At 43.1% G+C, this 22,348-nt stretch overlaps 2 protein-coding genes across 2 annotated transcripts; both read left to right on the forward strand.

The window, feature by feature from the left end:
- The first annotated feature begins 4,502 nt into the window (after positions 1–4,502).
- On the forward strand, positions 4,503–9,443 carry LOC130402673 (uncharacterized). The gene is made up of 6 exons (XM_056606978.1): positions 4,503–4,547; positions 5,053–5,282; positions 5,827–5,904; positions 6,756–6,839; positions 8,547–8,630; positions 9,359–9,443. Exons 2-6 carry the CDS (start codon positions 5,203–5,205, stop codon positions 9,441–9,443), a joined length of 411 nt encoding a protein of 136 aa, XP_056462953.1. The 5' UTR covers positions 4,503–4,547; positions 5,053–5,202.
- Positions 9,444–9,872: 429 nt separating this feature from the next.
- Positions 9,873–21,537, forward strand: LOC130401766 (alpha-2,8-sialyltransferase 8F-like). The gene is made up of 4 exons (XM_056605717.1): positions 9,873–10,310; positions 20,376–20,488; positions 20,608–20,700; positions 20,806–21,537. Exons 1-4 carry the CDS (start codon positions 10,143–10,145, stop codon positions 21,278–21,280), a joined length of 849 nt encoding a protein of 282 aa, XP_056461692.1. The 5' UTR covers positions 9,873–10,142; the 3' UTR covers positions 21,281–21,537.
- Positions 21,538–22,348: the final 811 nt, after the last annotated feature.

Here is a 22,348-nt window from a genome sequence, read left to right on the forward strand (position 1 = left end):
GAATAATTAATTATTGAACCACCAAGACGAATTGTGCTTGTTATTATATAGTATTGTTTGGTTGTGAGTACAACTCGTTATTTCTGAATCGCTGCATTAATAAAGGTACAGTTGATCTTCCTTGAGGCGATTGTTTTACAGGCCACCTGTTACTGACACGACGACGACGGAGAACCTGTTTGAAGGCTCCCATGATGTAGGAGTAACCCCTCTGAGTTGAGCCCTTGACAAGGAGGGACGAGTCTTGGGTTCATGAATTACAGGCCAGACGGCGACAGAAAAAACAATGACTGCAATAATAACAAGCCCAAAACCACCCACATGAACCGGCGCACCAAAACACGAAGATCACCTGAACCCCCCAAATCTATGCCCAAACCACCCACATGAACCGGCGCACCAATACACGAAGATCACCTGAACCCCCCAAATCCATGATAGCTTGTCAATTATTTTGAAATTTTAAAATTGTATTATGTCTACCAATTTTTACTTTACTTTTACACATGATGAAAATTGTATGGCCTTGTAGCACATAACCAAAAGTATTAGCTCAGGATTTCTATGAATGGTTTTGTTTGTGTGATATTTGGCCATGTGATTTTATGATAACAAGATTTATGTTCATTGTTGTATTGTTAAATAATGACCTGTATTTCCAATGAGACCCACAAGGTGGATGCCATTTCAGTATTATGAGCCCGTTGTGGTTTTTCCCCTCTATTCAAGAGTTTTCCACAACGGTAGATGGTGTTGATCCTAATTTGACTGTTTTCGGTGTGGTAAATGGTGTTTATGATTTAAAATATTATTGTATGGTCATCTGAGATGACCAAGGAGGGACTGTTACGTATTTTAAGAATCTAAGCTACCCACACATAGACTCAATGAAGACCAAACATATTAGCCGTAAATACCATACATAGCCACAAGGGGAGCCTTACTGAAGGCTGCAATAGATACTTTATCCACAGAGGGCAGCACCACAGACCAAGCGAGGAAACCGAGGATTACGTCCCACCGGTTTTCTCCAAGTCTTCCGGTCCTCCGAGTCCATAAGAAAGCCTCCACATCTTGAAGACAGGTAGAACTCTCAAGGCTAAGCTAGGATATCGGTGGGTTAGTGTCTTGGATTAGCTAGGAGAACACTCTCGCACGTGCTAAGGCACATCTTCAATCTCTCTTAACTTCAGAGCATCAGTTTACCATACCGAAAATACTTTATACAAATAAAGTATCTCTTTAAAGCTATTCCTTTGGATTCGACCCCTCTTTCCTTGAAGAACATGATAATTGGTAGGCTACATAAAAATATGTAACTCTATGTCAAACCACTTCTTTTTTTAATTCTGGGAAAGTGCGCTCCGTGCTACTGACAGAGTTCACTGCTGCAGCAACATGTTGCCACTCACTCTGCTTTTTGTTGTTGGCGATCCCAATCCCGTGACCGCCGAACAAAACTACCTTTCGGGCCTCCATCTCACCCACAAGTGTCTCCACTTCAACCTCCGTGAAATTTCGCTTTTTTGATTTTCTCAGTACTTCTGCCATTGTTTCCAACAAGACATAATACCGGCATCTAAGTCTGTTTTATATGCAGATCGCATTCATGAGGTCATTTGCATTGACCATTTATGGTTAAAAATGGGCGTGTAGAGGGCGGAACGTGAAGCTGATTCAGCTGCGCACAATTGTAGTCAGTATGTGATTTATAAAGCAAAGATTGCGTACAGGTGTGCGTACGCAGTGTTTTATAAATCCGAATATTTTTTGGCCCACGCACAGTTTTATAAATGAGACCCAGCACTTTACATATTTGTACTACTATTTTAAGGCATACTATTTTTTTACTATTTTTTTTTTTTAGGCATACAATGGCACTAAGTTAACGGTATAGTGTATGACGACATGAATGTAGTGAGTGAAAGGAATGTTGAATGTATTTTCTTTATTTATTTATTATTTATTATGTTACCTTTTTAAATGAGACCAGTACATGAGTGCACTGAATTTCGTTGTACTTCTGTCCAATGACAAATAAATATATCCTATCCTATCCTAATGGCAATGCATATCTCTCTGTTAACTGCTTTTACACCTAATATGTTGGGGCGGATCTACTGGGGTGGTTAGGGTGGCAACTGCCACCCTAAAAAAAAGCCTTGCCACCCCAGCTGCCACCCCAGTTGGCAGTGCCAAATTCATTTTTTTTTTTTTTTTTTTTGCTTTTACAAGACATTTACGAAAGCGAGTTTCAAATGTCCGACTGCAAGTGAATGCAACCAGGAAATATTGCCCCATCCCGCCTGCCCCCCCCCCCCCTCCCCGAGACTCCCGCCGGCACTGATTTTGATGGAATTGATTATCTCAAGGAAGGCGCGAGAGTCCTCCAAACGAACGAAGCAAGCGGCGCGGCAGAGAGACTACATTCTTGAGGTAATACTGATCAAGCGTCTATCTATGAAGAAATTATAATAATTAGAAAAGAGCAGGGCTGTGTATTACAGAAACATCATAGTTAAAGACTTAAGTTAAGATTGGAATGCCTTATAGCTGCATAGCAGGCGCGTGCCGTCCATATGGGCAGGTGGGGCGGCGAACTCCCTGCAAAAGCATTCTCCCAAAAAAATAGTTCCTCAGTAAATCATTGCTCCAAGTTTATTTTTAATAATGTGATTGTCACATTAACTATCTATAGTTTCTGTAGGCTTTCCGACTATTTTTGTTCTGTTGATATCAAATTGATGGTGGCGATTCTAGTTGAGTTTAACGTGTCATGCAATGTGGGGCGGCGGAGCTCAACGACCGCGTCCCTCCGTATGTTTCTCGCATAACCCTGCAGGCTGCAATAAGAATTGCACTCCGCGCCAAAGACGCGCTAACAAACACAAACCCTTCTACACTCAGCTGGTTTTCCTGACCGTAAACTTCATGTGCCTCCTTTTGTATCAACAGTCATTCGATTTGATTATATTAAACTTTATTGTCATTGAACCAAGTAACAGGTACTTGGACAACAAAATGCAAGTCATTTTCTGTAAATTATTTACAAATGGCCATCTCTAATCTACTTGGTTGCACACCTGTCTGAACTTTTATAAACCAATATAAGTCATCAATAATTAATAATAAAACAAGCTTCACATCAAGGGCAAAAAAAATAATATGGTAAACCCAAAAGGTCTTAGAAATTAGAAATTAAAGATATAAAAAAAGAAAGAGAGGGAAATCTTTGATAGCACTTCCCCTGAATCCCCATTTGGCTCTTCCAAGCATGCAGGTTATACACTCTACTTTGGGAGTTATTCTATGTCACCGCGCTTTGAGGGTGGCATTGTATGTAAATTATTGGAATCTGTGAATAAAGTGATATTTGCACTCAAGTTGGACTGATGATTGACATCTGATAGGAATATCTCATGGACAAATACCAACTTATTGTTAACTAAAGTACATATTGCAGCTCTCTTTGCATATATTTTTAGCCCCATGCCCCTGCTGGTGTAATAGTGCAGGTGTTTGTTGTAAGGCAGGTTGATTTTGTAATTATTCAGTAATAATTTATCAAATTTTGTCTGAAACCTTTTATGTTTAAATGTAAGGCTTTACTCATCCCACAATAAATTAAATATAATGTTATTGAGTCAAAATATCTAAATGTGGGGGCTTTCCAAGTAAATATTGATTGATATGGCTTTAATTAAATCGGCATGCTGTATATACTTCTGCCATAGGGTGCCAGCCCTCAAAATCTCCTGTCCCCCTCTTGCCACCCCATGAATATTTTTCTAGATCCGCCCCTTTATGGATATATATTCATAGCATTGCTTCTATGTAACGTATTGCTTTAAATGATGAGGAATGATGTGATGTTGTAGGCTAGGCTATAGGGTCACTCATATTGCTGTTGGTTATGTTTAACGTGATGATTATGTGCTGCGCGAATAGAGGAAATATACTCTAGGCTAATAATACTTGTGCCCCCCTATGCATTTGATATGCATATGCCCCCCTTAAGACTCAGGTCTGGCGACGGGTCTGACCCGGACCTTGGAGGGTCGGGTTCCAGGTATGAATCACTCGTGGGTCAGGGTTTAAAGCCGTTCGCGGCGTTTATTGCAACACACAAACACGGTTCACATGGAACACAATCGTTTAAGTCTTTTAGGGTCTCCGTGAGCCTCTATTTCCTCGTCACTGCCGTGTTCCCCTCCTGTCTGTCCTCGACCTGCTTTTAACATGGCTCCTCCTCCTCTGTCTCCGGCCAGGTGTCCCCCAATCTCGCTGATTGGGGAGGCGAAAGGGCTGCTCTCTGTCGCCGTCTGGTGGGTGACGGCGGTACACGCCGTCAACCGCTGTACATAAAGTTTTGCCATTGCGGTTGCAGCGAGTACCATGAGAAGCAGCAGAACGTCTCTCGACTTTTTCTTTCCCCCCTGAAGTTCGGTGCTATAAAGGGTTCACAAGTAGTAGCCCCTGTAACGGGCTGCTCTGCCAACACAGTTATTGTCAGCTTACTGAACAATGAGGAAGCTTCACACAGTCAGGTAATCGACCACTTTGCAACATGGTGTCAGGATGCCTCTCTTGAACTCAATGCCTCCAAGACTAAGGACATGTGTGTCGACTTTAGGCGTAATGTCATTAACCATGTAAAAATTTGTATAAATGGTCAGGAAATAGAGGTTGTCAAAGATTACATTTTTTTAGGATCCATTATTGATGACAAGTTGTGTTTTGAGTGAAATACCAGCATGCTTTGCAAGAAAGGCCAGCAGCGCCTGTATTGCCTTAGGAAGCTGGTCAAGATCAATGTGGACAAGACCCTGATGACCCTTTTATATAGGTCCTTTGTTGAGTCAGTTGTCACCTTCTCTTTAATCTGCTAGTATGTGTCTATCAGTGTAAAACAAAATAAACTCCCTTTCCAAGTTAATTAAGGTGAGCAGCCGTATCACAGGTTCTAAGCAGAAAGGCCTGGGGGAACTTTATCAGAAGCAGATGCTAAAAAGGGTTGAATCTATCCTGTCAAATAGTTCTCATCCCTTACAGGCTGAATTTCAGATGTAGTCCAATGAGGCAAGGCATTTGAACGAAACAGAAATCCCTACGAACGCTAAGAACGGACTCTCAAACAGGACCGAGTGTTCAGAGTTGGAAATCACAGAAGAATAGAGAAGAAAGAGAACGTAAGCATTGGAGATGCTGTCCTCCTTGAAGATGCTGTTCTCCTTGATGATCACCCTCCTCATCTTCGGAATCTTGTTTAATACCCTCATCTCGTAAGTAACAATGCAAGGTCAGACACACACAAACACACACACAGACACAGACACAGACACAGACACAGACACAGACACAGACACAGACACAGACACACACACACACACACACACACACACACACACACACACACACACACACACACACACACACACACACACACACACACTCTCTCTCCTTCCCCCAAGAACACCAACACTGGAGTGGGGTTTAACTTTTTTATGACATCGGTGTGGTACTGGACTTTGACATCCACGGCCATAATGTGTTAACAATAGGTGGGCATAATAAGTGACTCATCTTTGGATGGAATATTTCTTTGGTTGGATCAGATAGGCTTACACCCGTGAGAGATCTACCCCTATGCATCCTGGGTTCATTGAGTCTATGAGTGAGTGAGTGAGTGAGTGAGTGAGTGAGTGAGTGAGTGAGTGTGTGTGTGTGTGTGTGTGTGTGTGTGTGTCTGTTTGCCATCCAACCATGTAACTATATAAAGTTCTGAAAATGAAAGCTTTTCCTCATTATTACTGTTTCACTCCATAGCGATGTTAGACCTTCACCTCCACCTTTACCTCCCGCTCTGAAAATCCCGAGCCCCCCTAAAGGATGTAAAGGATGCAGGTGAGAGCCCACATATCATAACAGCCTCATTCAGAGCCATCAGGGCCAGAAAGTGTAAAGCTCTACTCCCTCTCTCCGTATGTCCAAGCACCATTTAGAGGCTGCAATCCACACACCTGTGATTGAAAGGCAAGATCAATACCCAAACCAAGCAGGGAAGAGATTCTCTAATTCGTCAGTAAATGAGCTTGCTGCAGTCTAAAATCCAAACACATACAGAGGCTGGGGCAGTCGACCCAAAACTAATATTATCACAGCACATTTACCCACAAGCTACAGCACATTCATGAATGGGAATTCAATTCAATAGGAACCACTGTTAGCCACATTGGATTTGATGTAATTACTCATTTGTTAAACGTGCCAAATATGATTCGATATAATCTTGGTGTCAGTGACTCTTGGAAGGATACAGCATAGAAAACGGTTCTTATTTAATGTTGTTCATGACTAATTCTCCTTTAGCTGAAGTCTTTATTAAATGTTGTTTTTATTTTGGTTGATTTTGTTTAAGACAGTGAAATACGAGATATATATTCCAGTCAGCAACGTTTCCATACACGTCTGACCTCAACTGTAGAATCCTAAATTAAGGCCGTCTTTTTTAACATGCTAACAGATACTGACTACACCGGTAGAACAGATATGAATAAAAAATGCAAATTTGGAAAAATAGTGTTTTGGTGATGGTTATGCAATGTGTGTGTTTATTTATGTGTATGTGTGTGTGTGTGTGTGTGTGTGTGTGTGTGTGTGTGTGTGTGTGTGTGTGTGTTTGCCATCCAACCATGTTACTATATAAAGCTCTGAAAATGAAAGCTTTTCCTCATTATTACTGTTTCACTCCATAGCGATGTTAGACCTTCACCTCCACCTCTTCCTTTACCTCCCGCTCTGAAAATCCCGAGCCCCCCTAAAGGATGTAAAGGATGCAGGTGAGAGCCAACGTATCATAACATCCTCATTCAGAGCCATCTGGGCCCCGTTTCCCGATAACGATGGATCCACGCTCGTACGATCATTCTCACGATGGATCTTGCGATCCATCGTCAATTTCTTTGGAGCGTTTCCCGAAACTCCTCTTAACGTGAACGCGCATTCGCTGCACTCACGACGTCGTAGGATTGTAACTGTCTACTGACACGGTGCTGAAATGGGCTCCGTAGGAGGGGGAGACGCAGGAATGTCGCAGGAAAATTGTGTTAAAAAGGGTTAAAATATATCCCCATCAAGGACAACAGCAGAGTAGCCTACGAAAAAAATAGACTGCAATTATATGAATGCTAAAGACATTAAAACACAATTGATTAGGCTTAAACCGACATATATCAGTCCTAATCCTGAATGCACTGTGCGTTTCACGGCATTTTCCCCCCTTAAATAATTCCTCTTCACACCTGTGAATAACCCGGGAGACGTCCATGATGAGGAATACAACGAAGCCCACCGTCTGGCCCGGTGCATCGTTGAGCGCACGATCGGGAGGTGGAAGTTGCGCTTTAGATGCCTTCACAAGTCAGGCGGAGGGCTCCAGTTTTCTCCGGCCAAGTCATGCGCCGTGATATGTGTGACGGCTATGTTGCACAACATTGCAGCTAAGGCTGGGGTGGCATTGCTTGAACCGGAGGACGTTGAGGACGATGACGATGAGGTGTGAGGACGGCCTCCCTCATAACTACGCGGCTGGTTTTCATGCACGTCGAATAGTGATTGAGACTTTTTTTTAACCCCCTCCACCCTCCCTCATGTCACTAAACATTCCCGTCAACGTGACCAATCCCCACCATATCCCAGCCTTTTGCCTGCTCCTTTGCTTGTTTTTTTATAATTTTTTTTATTTCTTTATTTTCTTATTTTTTTTAATTTCTTTAATTTCGTTATTATTTTTTTTTTTTAAATTTGTTTAATTTAATTTATTTTTTACATTATTTTATGCTACGTTTTATGAGTAGCCATGTCAGTCTGCACAAATCCCCCCATTTTCTCTCACACATTTTGAGTGCCCTGCCTGCGCAAACATTTTCTGGACTGTCCCGTTTTATTTTGGCCATTTGAACATCTTTATTAATAAATTAATTAATAATCTTTATTAATTACCAAACTAAGAACATAAAGGCGCAATGCGTTTTAATAAAACGCATCCAATAGACGGAATGTCCGATGGTGTCGCCACTGAGGCTGACGATGCTCTTAGCGTCCTACGAGTACCTACGAGCACCCCTGGAGTACTCGTTAGCTACGAGCGTTTTCAAGACGTTCGTTCCCCACGATGCTTTCGGGAAACGCGGTGAAAACTCTACGATGCCCTTTCGACGCACTTCACGATCCACTTAGGCTAACGACGCTTTCGGGAAACGGGGCCCTGGCCCAGAAAGTGTAAAGCTCTACTCCCTCCGTGTGTCCAAGCACTGAAGAGATATGAATAAAAAATGCAAATATGAAAGAAAATTGTTTTGGTGATGTTCATGCAATGTGTGTGTTTATTTATATGTGTGTGTGTGTGTGTGTGTGTGTGTGTGTGTGTGTGTGTGTGTGTGTGTGTGTGTGTGTGTGTGTGTGTCTGTGTTTGCCATCCAACCATGTTACTATATAAAGCACTGAAAATGAAAGCTTTTCCTCATTATTACTGTTTCACTCCATAGCGATGTGAGACCTTCACCTCCACCTGTTCCTTTACCTCCCGCTCTGAAAATCCCGTCCCCCCCTAAAGGATGTAAAGGATGCAGGTGAGAGCCCACATATCATAACAGCCTCATTCAGAGCCATCAGGGCCAGAAAGTGTAAAGCTCTACTCCCTCCGTATGTTCAAGCACCATTTAGAGGCTGCAATCCACACACCTGTGATTGAAAGGCAAGATCAATACCCAAACCAAGCAGGGAAGAGATTCTCTAATTTGTCAGTAAATGAGCTTGCTGCAGTCTAAAATCCAAATACATACAGAGGCTGGGGCAGTCAACCCAAAACTAATATTATCACAGCACATTTACTCACAAGCTACAGCACATTCATGAATGGGAATTTACTGTAAGATACTTTGGACTTGTGGATTTGATCAAATGTGCCAAATATGAGTCAATATAATCTTGGTGTCAGTGACTCTTGGAAGGATACAGCATAGGAAACACTTCTTATTTAATGGTGTTCATGCCTAATTCTCCTTTAGCTGAAGTCTTTATTACATGTTACTTTTATTGAAGTTTATTTTGATATTTGTTGTCCGTAGCGTGAGGTGAACCTACATTTCAGTGAGGCAGGAACTACATGTCAACAGACCAATAGTTGGAAAGCCTACAGAAACTATAGAGAGTTAATGTGACAATCACATTATTAAAAATAATTTGGAGAAACGATTTACTGAGGAACTATTTTTTTGGGAGCATGCTTTTTTGGGAGTACGCTGCCCCATCTGCCCATATGGACGGCACGCGCCTGATTGTTGTGTTTTGTTCATAGGGGACCACTTATCGAGAAAGTGATGGCACGACATTCTCAGACATGGAAAAAGCAGCAAGAAAACTCTACAAAGTTCAGGTACTAAAAACGATGGTGGTTTTGTGTGTTTACGTTTGTGTAATGAAAGAAACATTGTAATGCAGCCATAAATTTGTGCTTTATGTTTGTGTAAGTATTAAAAGGAACAACCTTGTTGCCATTATATCATTCCTCTGTCCATAACGTGTAAACAATCGGTGAACATATTCAGTGGCTTGACTTTGGCAGGATCATTTTCAATATGATTGTCCTTCGTCCGTGACAGACCGACTCCCATGCGTCCTGTGTCAGTCTTGAGGACGTACCCTCAACAGGACCCTCTTCTCACGGGCAGAAAGAGGGCGTTTATCAGCATTGTATCATCCATCTGATGCCCATAATGTGTAAACATTAGGCAGACATAATCAGTGACTCGTCTTTGGAAGGAATTAGTTTTATGGCAGAGAAATGGCAAGAAATATTTGCATTGATTTGACTGTGTCAAGTTTGTTGACAGTTTGATTGGATAGGCCTACGCCAGGGACTGCCCTACTCCTGTGTATCCTGGCTTCACTTTGTCCATGTATTTCAGTCAACAACTTTTCTAAATTAAAGAAAAAAGTTTTAAAGACTTGTTATCAATTGAGTGAGTGACATGTGAATGACAAATATGTACGATTCCATCTGTCCAGCTTGTCAGCAGTTGATGCCCTTGTTTGTGTGTATATTTGAATGGATGCTCTACTGTATACGGTGAAGCTCAATTATGTTGGTTTGTCTTCTACTCCTCAGAGATCTGCTGAGAAGCACATGTCATGGTTTTACCAAGGCCGTCGTTTCACAAGATAATACCCCAGTGGGAGCCCAGATTGTGTACGATGGCGAGAAGATAAACAAGACAGTGACCTCAGCCATTTTCAACACATTTGCAAAGGTAAGTACTAGGCATTTTGTTTATTTATACTTATTGTCTCTCTAAACCAGAATACTTTAGGGGAACACTTTTATAGCATGTCATGTATTCATGTCAGTAAAGGACGTGGCAAACGTCGTGACCTATTGCCCCACTTTCTGCCCGTGTGCCACTTGGGTATAAGGAAGAATTAAATCATTCAATGCATAAGGCTTCATAGAAGAGTTACCCTTTCTATACAAACCCAATGAATCCCCATGGAACAGGTGTGTCCATTAGGTAGGCATATTTACCCCTTGGATGTTTAATCCTTTGTAAATGTGAGTTTCCCAGGTGATTTGTTTATTTATTATTCATTCTTTTTAGAGTAAACCTAATGAATCCACATGAAATGGGTACGTTCATAAGGTAGGTAATCCTTCCCCTTGTATGATGCACCCTAGCCCATAACATCTCATTACCTTACGTGGAGAATGCTCAGCTCTGTCAAAGATGAGGTCTCTCACTCAGACACAGGGTATTAGTGCATTTTCTTGCATGGGGAAGTAGAGTCAATACATGGTCTTCCTGGATTACGCATGGGCTTCTATCAAAAGTTGAATGAACTTTTATTCTAAACAGTATGAACTGAAAGGAAAACATCTAGGCTGAAAATTCATACAGGAATCATCTACAATTACAATTAGGGCATTTGGCAGACGCTTTTATCCAGAGCGACTTACATCAGTTAATACACACATTGACACACCGACGGCAGAGTCAACCATTCAAGCATGAGGATCTGATCCATCGCTCTGCAGTATCTAAAAAGTCCCTTATGTGTCCACAATCCACATGCATTTGTAGGTAAGCCGAACTGAAATCTATCTTGCTGATTTTTTTACCCCCAGAAAACGGGTCATCAATTAGGGGAAGGGGATATTGTTCTGCTAGTAACACAGGATAAAGCATTGCTTTAAAGTCTCCACAGGTCTGAATTCCCCCTTCTTATTTTGGTACTGGAACGATGGGCGTGGACCATTCACTGATCGTCACAGGCTCCAAAACACCATTCTTGACCAGGGCATCCAGGTCCGCTTCCACCTTGGTTCGGATTGCATATGGCACTGGTCTACCTTTCATGAACACAGGCTTGGAGTCAGCTCTGACATATGTTAGGGATGTAACTTCACAGTTATATCCTTCATGCTGCCTAATTCGTCACTGAAAACCTCCGCGTTTTTCTCCAGTATCTCCTGTAGGGGAGTGAGACTGTGGGACAGCTTACTTACCAACTGCCAGTCAAGACGAATTTCACGTAGCCATGCACGTCCCATTTTAGCAGGTCACATAGACTGGAAGCTTTTTTGTTTGTCCATTGTAGATTACAGTCACATCTGTCATCCCTTCCATGTGCACTCAGTGTCCGGTATATGCTTTAAACACAGTGTCTGATGGCCGCAGTGGAAGGTGCCTCATGTATTTCTTGTACAGTTTGTGCGACAGTAATGATGCTTTAGAACCCGTGTCTATCTGCATTTTTACTGAGTGCCCTTCCAACTGTGGCTCAGCCCAGTAGCCATCGGAGCTCCCATCCACACTCATTATCCGCACAGTATTTACTTCTTCTGAAGAGGAATCACCCCTCTCATTTTTATGCTGGACTGTGCGCACATGTCTTTTCTGTTTGTATTTCAACATTGTCTCTTCTGTTTTCTACCTTTGAGCTTTTGCCTGTGCTCGCATTACTGCTGCATGCCCGTTCTACGTGGCCTTTTTTACCACATTTATGACAGTCCAACTCTTTAGCCCAGGATGTTGCTGAAAGGTGTCCAGATTTACCACAGCAAAAACATGGCCCTTGTACGTGTGTTTTATCACTGACGAGTTGGTGTACTCTTCCTGTAGCAGTTAGTGGTTGGGCTTCCTTTGATGCCATTTCCATTGTCACACTAATATTTATGGCTTTTTCTAGTGTCAATGTTCTTTCTGTGAGCAATCACTCACAGTGTTCAGCTAACTTGCGTCGGGCTGCCATAAACATAGTGACAGACTCACCCTCTTCCTGGCAACGTTTGTGAAATCTGAATCTTTCTGCAATAACCAGGGGTTTGTGTGAAAGGTGGTTTGTCAGTATATCCACTATTTCCTTGTATGTTTTACTGCTTGGCTTTACTGGTTGTAGTAAATCTCACTGCAGTTTAAAAGTTTTTGGTCCCATTATACTCAAGAAAGCAGGAACCAGTTTCTCATCGGTTATGCCATTAGCCACGGCAAAGTAGTCAAAACGCTATGTATATGAGCTCGCTCCATTGCTCGATGCTCCCATCAAAGGTGCCGATTGAGCCAATATTTGCAGCCATTTTAAGTTCCTAACTATAAGTGCTGCTTTCCCCTCAAATATAACTCACAAAGTTATAGATTGTCCGCTCTTCCCTCCGGCTGACTTTTTCGGAGCACACTCCGCGCGCTGAAGTCGGCAGTCATGCGAAATGCGAGGCACCAGCGGGGAAATAGAAAACTCCACTTTCTCGGAGTAGACAACACGCGTCGGCTCAGACGTCCTCGCCAGTTTTGTTTTGTCCTTACTTCTTCACAGGTTCTTGGTTAACTCACATAAACAAGGACAACAACGTTGCGTTAACTGTTCATTCAGCCACCATGGCACATGAACGGTGGCAACAACAGAGAGGGAATATTACCCAGAATAACCGGTGCTTCATTACTATGGAATCGTAGTAAACCCCAAATATACAACATACTTTGTGCTCTTAACTCATTGGCTGCCAGCCATTTTCAGTGCAGAGAGCCCCATACTGTTAAGAGTCTTACAGCATTTTGACTGATTTCCAAAGACCCACTGAACAGTGGGTCTATGACTATGTATGACTGATTGATGCACAACCTGTAAATTATAGAAATATATAAAATTACCATAAAAAATATTTTTTTATTGCTGCGGTGTGATTTGAAGAATACTTTTTTGTAACTTTCTTCTTCGCTTTGCCAACAGCATCATCATCATCAGTTTTTCCCGCTAGGTGCATATCTGGCCTTGGGGCGCTACTGCTGGAGAGTTGGAAGTCTCCTTTCCAGCAGCAGCAGGATGTCTGTCTTCGACATCATCGCTCTTCTGGCTTGTGTAACATCAACCCCGAGCACTGTCTCTATTTTGCTCCAGACTTTTCTGGGATTTTTTTTTTTGTTAAACAATACTTGCTTTTGTAAGGTATTGTTTTCTAACCGGCACACATGACCGATGTATTTAACATGTTGCCGGTAACAGAAGTTGCGGATAGGTAGTTTTTGTATAATCGTTCAAAAGTTCAAAACGCCAGTCTAAATCCTTGTCCATCAGTCCTTGCCTTCCCCTATCTGTGGGAACGTTTTTTCGAACGTACCCCCCTTTCACCATTCTCCTCAGGAACCCAGTCCATATAAACTCAAGGGTATCAAGCTCTGCCTCCGTAAGTGCCCAAGCCTGGATACTGTACAGGAGGCGAGACCGCACCCATGTCGTCAGGAACCTAACTCGCGTTGATAATCGTATCCGTCGGTCTGTGAGAACATGTTTAAGTTCGTCCCACTTCTGGAAGGCAGCCCCAATCCTTGCATGAAGGAAGCGAGATGTTTTTGCTTCGTCATTGCTAAGCGTGTACCCAAGGTACTTGAAAGTTCCCACATTCTTGATTTTGTTATTGCCAATATTTATCAGACTTTCATGGTTCTTTATTGCGTCATCGACATTGAAGGCCATAGTCTCGGTTTTACTGTACGACATCTTCAAGCCAAAACGTGTGAAAGTCCGGTCATAGATTTCTAGGATGGTCTTCAGTTCTACTATGGAGTTGGCAATAACAGTTCATCAGCATATAACAGTTCCGTTACCTGGGTAGTCCCGCGAGATGGAGCTCTCGAGCGATACTCCCGTGGCGATACTTCATTTGGGATGGAATATGCAACCTTAATACCTGAGTCTGGTCGTTCCCTCAGTACTTTACGACGGGCAACTCGTACTACGAAATCCATATAAATGTTGAAAAGGATTGGCGATTCCAGTGCTCCCTGTCTACATCCTACCAATGTATCAAAAATGTGCTTACTTCCTTTCACGTATGCTTTCGTACCGGTATAGAGTGCGCGTAGTATAGACACCAAACGAGGGGATTTCAGTCGGATCTCTAGACATTTAAATAAGGCATCCCTCGGAATCCAATCATAGGCAGCCTTCAGGTCCACAAATGCTGTAAACATTGGCCTCTTTGATCTCCTTGCATCCTCGAATAGATGACGTAGTACATATATGGCGTCAGTGGTCGATCTGTTGGCTCTAAAGCCCAACTGTGACTGCAGGAGGATGTGTTCATATACTTCCCGTATCCTTTCGACAACTATCCCAGACAGGACTTTCGATATTGTTTATATTATACTTAGCCCTCTATAGTTCTCTGCCAATGACTTCCGGCCCTTCTTGTATAAACAAGTAATGCTTGCTGTTAGCCACTTTACAGGTACCTGATTGCATGACCATATCAAACCGATGAGTAGCACGATGTAGTTTATCAGTCCTGTTGACTGCGAGTATTTCAGTTGTTCTGCATAGATGTTATCTGTCCCTTGACATTTGCCATTCTTCAGTTTCTTTACACTGTTCTCTACTTCTCCACGTTCTGGTATCGAGTCATCAATCGTGGGCGTGTCATCTGGTGGCACTATGTGGGGGTAGCACTCCGGTTGTTCTAGTTCGGGTTGCGGCTCACATTTACGGTCACTAAAGTGCGTAGTGAAGTGTTCCTCGAGTTTTCAAGTTGAGACAAGTGGTCTATTCAGCCGTGTCATTGAAGTGTGTTGTTTCATAAGCCGGAATTCCTGTTCCGTTTCCCTTTGTTCACTCGCAAAATTCAGTTGGTCTGCCTTAGTTTTGAAGTAGGCATTCTTCAGTTCTGTACGCATCTTTCTGGTCTGATAGTATAGCGACTTTCTCTTTACCGGGTCCTTCTCAGCTAAGAATTTCCGCGATAGTTCTTGATAGGCTTGACAGGTCCATGGTTTTTCTAACTCTTTCTTGCTACACGCTGGTATCGTTTCATTAGACGCCCTTAAAATCGCATCTCTCACGAGTCCCTCCACATCTTCCATCTCAATATTCTTCCCTACATCCCCCAGCTTGGCACCATATTTGCCTTGGATAGCGGGGTCATCCCTCAGTTGTTTAATATCAGGGCGTATGGGAGGGGTTTTGGGTCTTCGGAAAATCCTGTGTACTTGCTTTCTAGTTGGAAAGGTTGCAGTCATTACCACCAGTGGTGTAGTCTACGTGATACGCAGGTATACGCCGTATACCCACTAGGAACGCACCAGGATTTGCGTATACCCACTTAAAAATGTGCACGGATACGTATCAATCGTCTTGTGACAGATCTTTCACTTCTGTGTTTATTTTTCGCAAATACCGGTTGGGTATAACTGCAATAAAATACTTTAAGCAGGGGAAGTTATCTCCTACATTCACCATTCATAAAATTCCCCCTGCGCGCTCGCGCTCTGCCCTGTCTCTGTTACGAAGCGCGAAGCTGCCCATGCATCTCTGCACGTTAGTTGGCGGGCCGAGCCCCTCCTTCTCGCGTGTGTGTGCGTGTGCGTGCGCGCGCGCGTGTGTGTGTGTGTCCAGTCTTCCCATATTAATGTGTAAACCACATAATAAGTAGTCAACAGAAGACAATGTTTTAATCCCACTTTATATCTCCTTGTTACTTTTAGATGAGAACCCCTGGCCAGCCTTTCAGACTGGGTGTCAGGCTAGGGAATTTAAAAACAGGCATCCTTGGTTAGAGTGGAGGGGAAAAGAGTTAGGTAAATGTCAGCCAACATACAGTTGGTATACACAATTGAAATTCATAATTATATCACTATGCAAATGAGAGTATAGCTAATTCATGGTCATTTTTAAGGTGCAGTAATTTCACACTTTTACACAATTCAATTACTGTATGGTATGTTAGATAACAACAGTAGGAGCTCAAATTAGAGCAATTGAAAGAGTGAAACATTGGTCTCCTGTCATCTCCTTCTCATGCACTGGTTAGCCATGGTTGTAAAGAGTTCATTAAATTATTTTGAGTAGATTTTGTCCTTGTTTAGCATGTGCCACCTATTGCTACTATAGATATACAAAGGACAACTCGTCATTTTTGTGTTGTATTTGTTCATACTGTTATTAAAACTGATAAACCTACTCAGCTTTCCATGATTGTTGATAATCGTTATACTCTTAAATCAGCGGGTTGTAGACCCCTGCGTTGGTGAGTGTGGTGCGACACCCCATAAGCGCCACACATGTACACGTACCGGTGGGACGGGATTGTACGAGGCTGGGAGGGAATCATCACAGTATACCCACTACAATAAAATAGATTACACCACTGATTACCACCATCATATGGTCTGAGTCGAACATGTGACTTTGCATGGGGTAGACTCGGCAGTTCGTAGTTGCATGCTTTACATACCAGTCCGTTAAGATGTAATCTAGTCTACGCTTATACCCGAGGATAGAGTGGAATGTCCATCTATGTTCATTGGATCTTGTTGCAAACATAGTGTTCAAAATATGGAGCTGGTTGCACTCAGCAGTTTCGTGCCATTGAAGCTAGTGGGATCTTCATCATGGTAGCGGCCAACACCTTTCCATGTATCATGGTTACAGTCCTGCCCAATGGTTGCATTAAAATCTCCAGCCACAATGATCTTGTATGAGGGATGTTCTTTTCTCATTTGTAGCATGGCTCTTTGTAATGTCCGGTGGAAGTTTTCCTTAGAAGAGGTACTGTATTCTTCAGTTGGACTGTAGCATGAGTATATTGCCAGCTTCACTCCATGTACCTTGACTCTAAGACTCTAATTCTACCCTCCATAATATGCTCCACATCAATGAGCCGGACATGTGGTGCCATGACGATTGCTACACCTGCCCGTGCTATACTCATTCCGTTGTATATAGCATGCCAATCCTTTAACACACGATCATCAAACTTTATCTCACCCTCGCCTCTTATACGAGTCTCCTGCATACATACTATATCTTGTGCTAAATTCTTACATTGAGTAACACAATCCGCTAATTTGCTCTCGCACTTACAGGTGCGTATTAATTGTTCCCAGACGAAAACGATGGTGTGTCTGCTTTGGTGTTGAGTATCTGGTGTTAACCATAACTAGTTGAACGAATAAATGGTATTATAAATGATATTATAATACTATCAGACTATCGAAGACAGTCAAAAACGCCTTTTGAAATAATCTCCAGCCTGGAAGAGGCTACTTCACAACCTGGTGCCAGTGCTCCGTTTGCTCTCCCAGTCGCAAAACCGGGATCCCCGGGGTGTACCTGTCTTAATGACAGAGGTGGAGCTGGCTTGAGTGTGAGAGGCGATTAGACTAACCAGGACTTATAAATGCCTTGTAAGCCTATCAGTAAACTGCAAGTTGCGCGTCACACAATTTACACCCCAACAGGATTGGGAGCTCTGCTGGATGCATGATCTGTAAATTGAAAATTGCTTCACATCAGTAGGCTGGCAACAGATGTGAACTAGTGGGACTAAATGGCGTTCAATGTGACATGAACTGAAGCTAACAGTAGGAGTGGGAATGCGAGCTCTGCTGGACACACGATCCGTAAATTGTAAATCCCTGCACATCAGTAGGCTACTGGCAACACATATTAGCTACAATAATGAACTAGTGGGACTAAATGGCGTTCATGTGACGGACTGAAGGAGGAGATAAGGGGGAAAGTTAGCTCTTACCTCCCTCACGTCTTCCTGGAGACGCGTCAGGGGATGAGGCAATGCTGTTCCCGGTTGACGGCAACCACTCATCTGACGAATCCGGGTCAGGTTCGCTGAATTCATCACCTGATGATTCGGAGGTGTCTGCTGAAACACGCCGTGTAGGCCTACTCTCTCTTCTTGGCCAGGGTTTTTCGTCAGAGGCTTTATCGCAAACAACCGAGTCGATCGCGACACTGAGAAACATACTTTGTTCGAGTGTTAGCTGTCTGCAATTTCGCTTACATTTGGCGGGCGCCATGTTCACTTTCTTCACCCATTAGGCTACTGTTTCCTCATCTCCCATGCAATTTGGCACAGCGCCCCCGCCCACCTACCGGGTCAGTTCGGTAGTACATTCTCTGTTTACAAGCCTGATTTTTTGTGACAAGGTGCTCCAGATCGCTCCCCAGCCCGCCCGGTTCAAAAACATAATTGACGTCTATAGACGTCATTGGCAGTCAACGGTTGTATTTAAATTGACGTCTAAAGACGTCATTGGCAGCCAATGAGTTAATATAAAGAGTACGTTGATATTGGATAGACTTTTTAGTCAGATGAATTAAATCGATATCAATTCCATCATGGGGTTAATTTCCAGGACATCTATATATGGGGTACCAATGTACTAGCCTGGTTCTACCAGACTCTCGTACTTCACTTCATTTCATTTCATTTGTACAGAGAGTCTGGACCTAATCAATTGACAAACGTTAACTCACTTGAAGGCGGGTGTCTGTTGAAGTTTAAAATGATTGGATCTGCCCAGTGCCACTCTGGATCTGCCATAACCAATCGCTAACGTTTGGTTGTGACGTATGTCATGCGCCGGGAATCACGCGCAGGTTGTACACAAACCAAACACCTTGCGCGTCTGCACGAAAATGTCCGTCAACGACAGCTGCAGGTTTTGTTCGTCTAATTTAATTTATCAGGGAAAAATTGCACATTGTAAATCAACTACCGACCTACAACAACAACTCAAACTGGCGCACGACTTTATCGTCCTTGTTCTCAGACACGCCCTCTGTTCGCTGATTGATCAGAAAACCAAATTACATACAGCAGGTCCAGACCTAGTACTGAAGGGAAATTCAAATTGAGCGGAAGTACTTAGGCGGGCAGAGCCAGGCTACCAATGTACTGCTTGATCTGCAGTAAATGCTCTGCAACTGAGGAATGCCCCCTTTACAATACAACCACTTCACTCTACACCTGTAATCCTGTTTTTATGTGAAAATCCGCATAGCCTGTTGTTGCCGCAAAGGATACAAATTTCAAGTTGGATAGATATCGTTGATAATGCAAACCTAGATTTTACTTTCCAGGACATTTTTTTGAATGAGCACCAAGAGTTGAACTGGGGAACTCTTTAGCTGCCGTGAAATGCTGTACTACGGAGCTATTCCTAGCCAAAACAGCTAGTAATTCTTTCAGAATCTGAACCCTTGGGTATCATTTCTAGGATGTCACTTTCTCTGCCGCTGAGCTCTATCCACGTATTTTCTGCCCATTGTCGTTACTTTCGATAGCTCTTATTTTATTTAATTACTTCATTAAAATATCTTTGAAGAAGAACAAACACTTTTTTAATGATGTGATTGTTAAGGGACAGGACGAAGGGACCCAAACGCTTGACACAGGGAGGCGGAGACGGAGTGAAAGGAAGTGGGGTTTGTTGGGGCAGGGGTAAATGACAAGCCGGGGCTAAGCAAGCGATGGTCGGACAGGTAAGGGTTTGTTAACCGGCAGACAGGCAGACAAGGGTTCAGTGACAGGCGGTCAGTCAGGCAGGCAAGGGTTCAGCGACAGGTGGGTAGTCAGGCAGGCAAGGGTTCAGCGACAGGCGGTCAGTCAGGCAGGCAAGGGTTCAGCGACAGGCGGTCAGTCAGGCAGGCGAGGGCTCGGCAACAACAGGTAAGCAGGGTGACGGACGGAGAACTAAAGGAGAGGGAGGAGGGTTACCAGCGAACAGGGAGAACGAGCAGATCTTTGTATAACGCTGGTTGGACCGATATAACTGGGAAGTAGTAAACGACCAACTGGCGCCGGCTGAATGGAGATCCCCGGCTGAAGTAGGGAGTGGAGATTGCGAATTGATAGCAGGTGCGTAGGGAGAATAAGGGGCCATTGGCGTCAAGCGACCACTAGATGAAGGTATTGGACCGTGTAGCAGGAGGCGGCGTGACAGTGATATAATGCCAAAATGGAGTCCATACATTAAATCCATGACGTATATTTAAGCTCTGTTATTTTTGTAATGTCTGTTTGTGAGTAGAGGAATCCATTCTCAACCAAAACCTGGGATACCTGCTCTGTGGTTGGCAATGGAGGGATTTTGTCCAACAGCACCTGTGGAGAGATGATAGATTCAGCCCAGTTCGTCATCAGGTAGATACTACCAGACTACCTCCTTCCACATTGTGAAGTTGTTATGGTACTGATCCCTCAGAATGCACAATGTTCATATCATAATGCATTATGAGAGTGTGGACTTTCTCCCGATGCAGGTGTAACCTACCTCCTGTGGAGAACAGCTTCCTCAAGGATGTAGGCAAGAAGACAAACCTTGTGACGGCTAATCCAAGCATCTTTCTTCAGAAGTAATGGCTACTGCATTGTGTACCAACAACTATATGACTTTGACCCAGTGAGGGCTGATATATTTCATTTATTTCTCTAACAACCAACCCTCTCCTCACCCTCAGATTTAGGGGTCTACAGGAGCGCAGACGTCCCTTCATGGAGAGCATACGTCGCTACAATGACTCTCTGATGCTCCTGCCGGCGTTCTCATATTCCACCAACACCGCAGTGTCCCTGCGTGCGCTCTACACCATCGAGGACTTTGAGAGCCCAATCAGGCCGGTGTTCCTCAACCCAGAGTACCTTCTGAACCTGCACAGCTTCTGGAGCTCCAAGGGACTGAAGAAGCGTCTGAGCTCTGGCTTGATGGTGGCCAGCCTGGCGCTGGAACTTTGCACCAATGTACACCTATATGGGTTCTGGCCCTTTGACCAACACCCGCTATTACAGCAGCCCCTCAACAACCACTACTATGACAACGTACAGAGTAAGAAGAATGTTCATGCAATGCCTGCCGAGTTTGACCATTTGTTGAGGTTACATGAACAGGGTGTACTGAAAATACACCTGGGGGAGTGTCGGCCGTCCAGCCGGTAGGCAGCCCTGCATCTCCTCAAAGATGTCAATATGTGTTTTGACAACAGTCAAACATAATAAGCTCAACTGAGAATGCACTGTACTGAACATGCACTGTTTGCACTGATATCATACAAAAAGAGCATTCTGTCTTTTAATATTATGCATAATAATGTTTTTTAACTACAACTAAATTGATATTTTTCCTTAGATTTAGATTTGGTAAATGGGCCACATGTACAAAATGTCGTTTTCTTAACTGAACTTTTTATGAGTATCTCAACAACGCCAATTGGTTAATCACCAGTAGAAAAATAGAAAATGTAATAAATGTATATTTTCAAAACACAAATGTTTCATGCATTTTTTTATGTAAAACATTCAGTTTTATCTCTTGTATGAAAGGAAACATTTTGGTTAACTATTATTATTATACAAATTGACTGGTCATCAATTTCCACAATTACACCGCCACCTAGACATACCCAAACTGTTTAACCCGTCTCAATGTCGCCGCCTCAAAGGATCTAGGACGCCAAAGGCTGCTACAATATTTAGCATTTTGCAAGAACAATTTGCAACTGCCAGTATCTATATTCAGTACAATAACAATGTCACAATGTGGAAGGAAGTAGTCTGGGAGTTTCTACTTGATGACAAACTGGGCAGAATCTATCATCTCTCTACAGGTGCTGTTGGACAAAATCCCTCCATTGCCAACAACAGAGCAGGTATCCCAGGTTTTGTTTGAGAATGGATTCTTCTACTCAAAAACAGACATTACATAAACAGCAGATGGCATAATGATAATGCGATGGTCATAATTTAGCCTCGGATTTTCTTTATTTTCCATTTTCTCGCAAGGTATTACGGGAGCAAGTCACAACTGTAGCGTTGCAAGGGTGCCCATCGGAAATCTTAACTTCAAGGAGATGTTAGCCCTCCCCTCACCACTTACCCTAACTTCAAATGGCTTTTGGGACATGAATTCGCTGAAACAGCGAGGCGTAGGGTTGAGATTTTGGTTTGAGCAGAGAATTGAGACTGACCCTAGCTCTGTTAAAGCACATTCCTTGATCAGTTCATTTG

Source organism: Gadus chalcogrammus, chromosome 2, assembly GCF_026213295.1.
Source record: "Gadus chalcogrammus isolate NIFS_2021 chromosome 2, NIFS_Gcha_1.0, whole genome shotgun sequence".
Taxonomy (NCBI): Eukaryota; Metazoa; Chordata; class Actinopteri; order Gadiformes; family Gadidae; genus Gadus; species Gadus chalcogrammus.

What these genes read in the sequence shown, in the direction of transcription:
- LOC130402673 (XM_056606978.1), top strand. Translation starts at nt 5,203, where the DNA reads ATGCTGTCCTCCTTGAAGATGCTGTTCTCCTTGATGATCACCCTCCTC. An exon ending in AAAGGATGTAAAGGATGCAG is followed by an intron (nt 5,905 to 6,755) that starts GTGAGAGCCCAC and finishes TTCACTCCATAG; the next exon opens with CGATGTTAGACCTTCACCTC. An exon ending in AAAGGATGTAAAGGATGCAG is followed by an intron (nt 6,840 to 8,546) that starts GTGAGAGCCAAC and finishes TTCACTCCATAG; the next exon opens with CGATGTGAGACCTTCACCTC.
- LOC130401766 (XM_056605717.1), top strand. Translation starts at nt 10,143, where the DNA reads ATGTTGGTTTGTCTTCTACTCCTCAGAGATCTGCTGAGAAGCACATGT. An exon ending in TTTTCAACACATTTGCAAAG is followed by an intron (nt 10,311 to 20,375) that starts GTAAGTACTAGG and finishes GTTTGTGAGTAG; the next exon opens with AGGAATCCATTCTCAACCAA. An exon ending in CCAAGCATCTTTCTTCAGAA is followed by an intron (nt 20,701 to 20,805) that starts GTAATGGCTACT and finishes CCTCACCCTCAG; the next exon opens with ATTTAGGGGTCTACAGGAGC.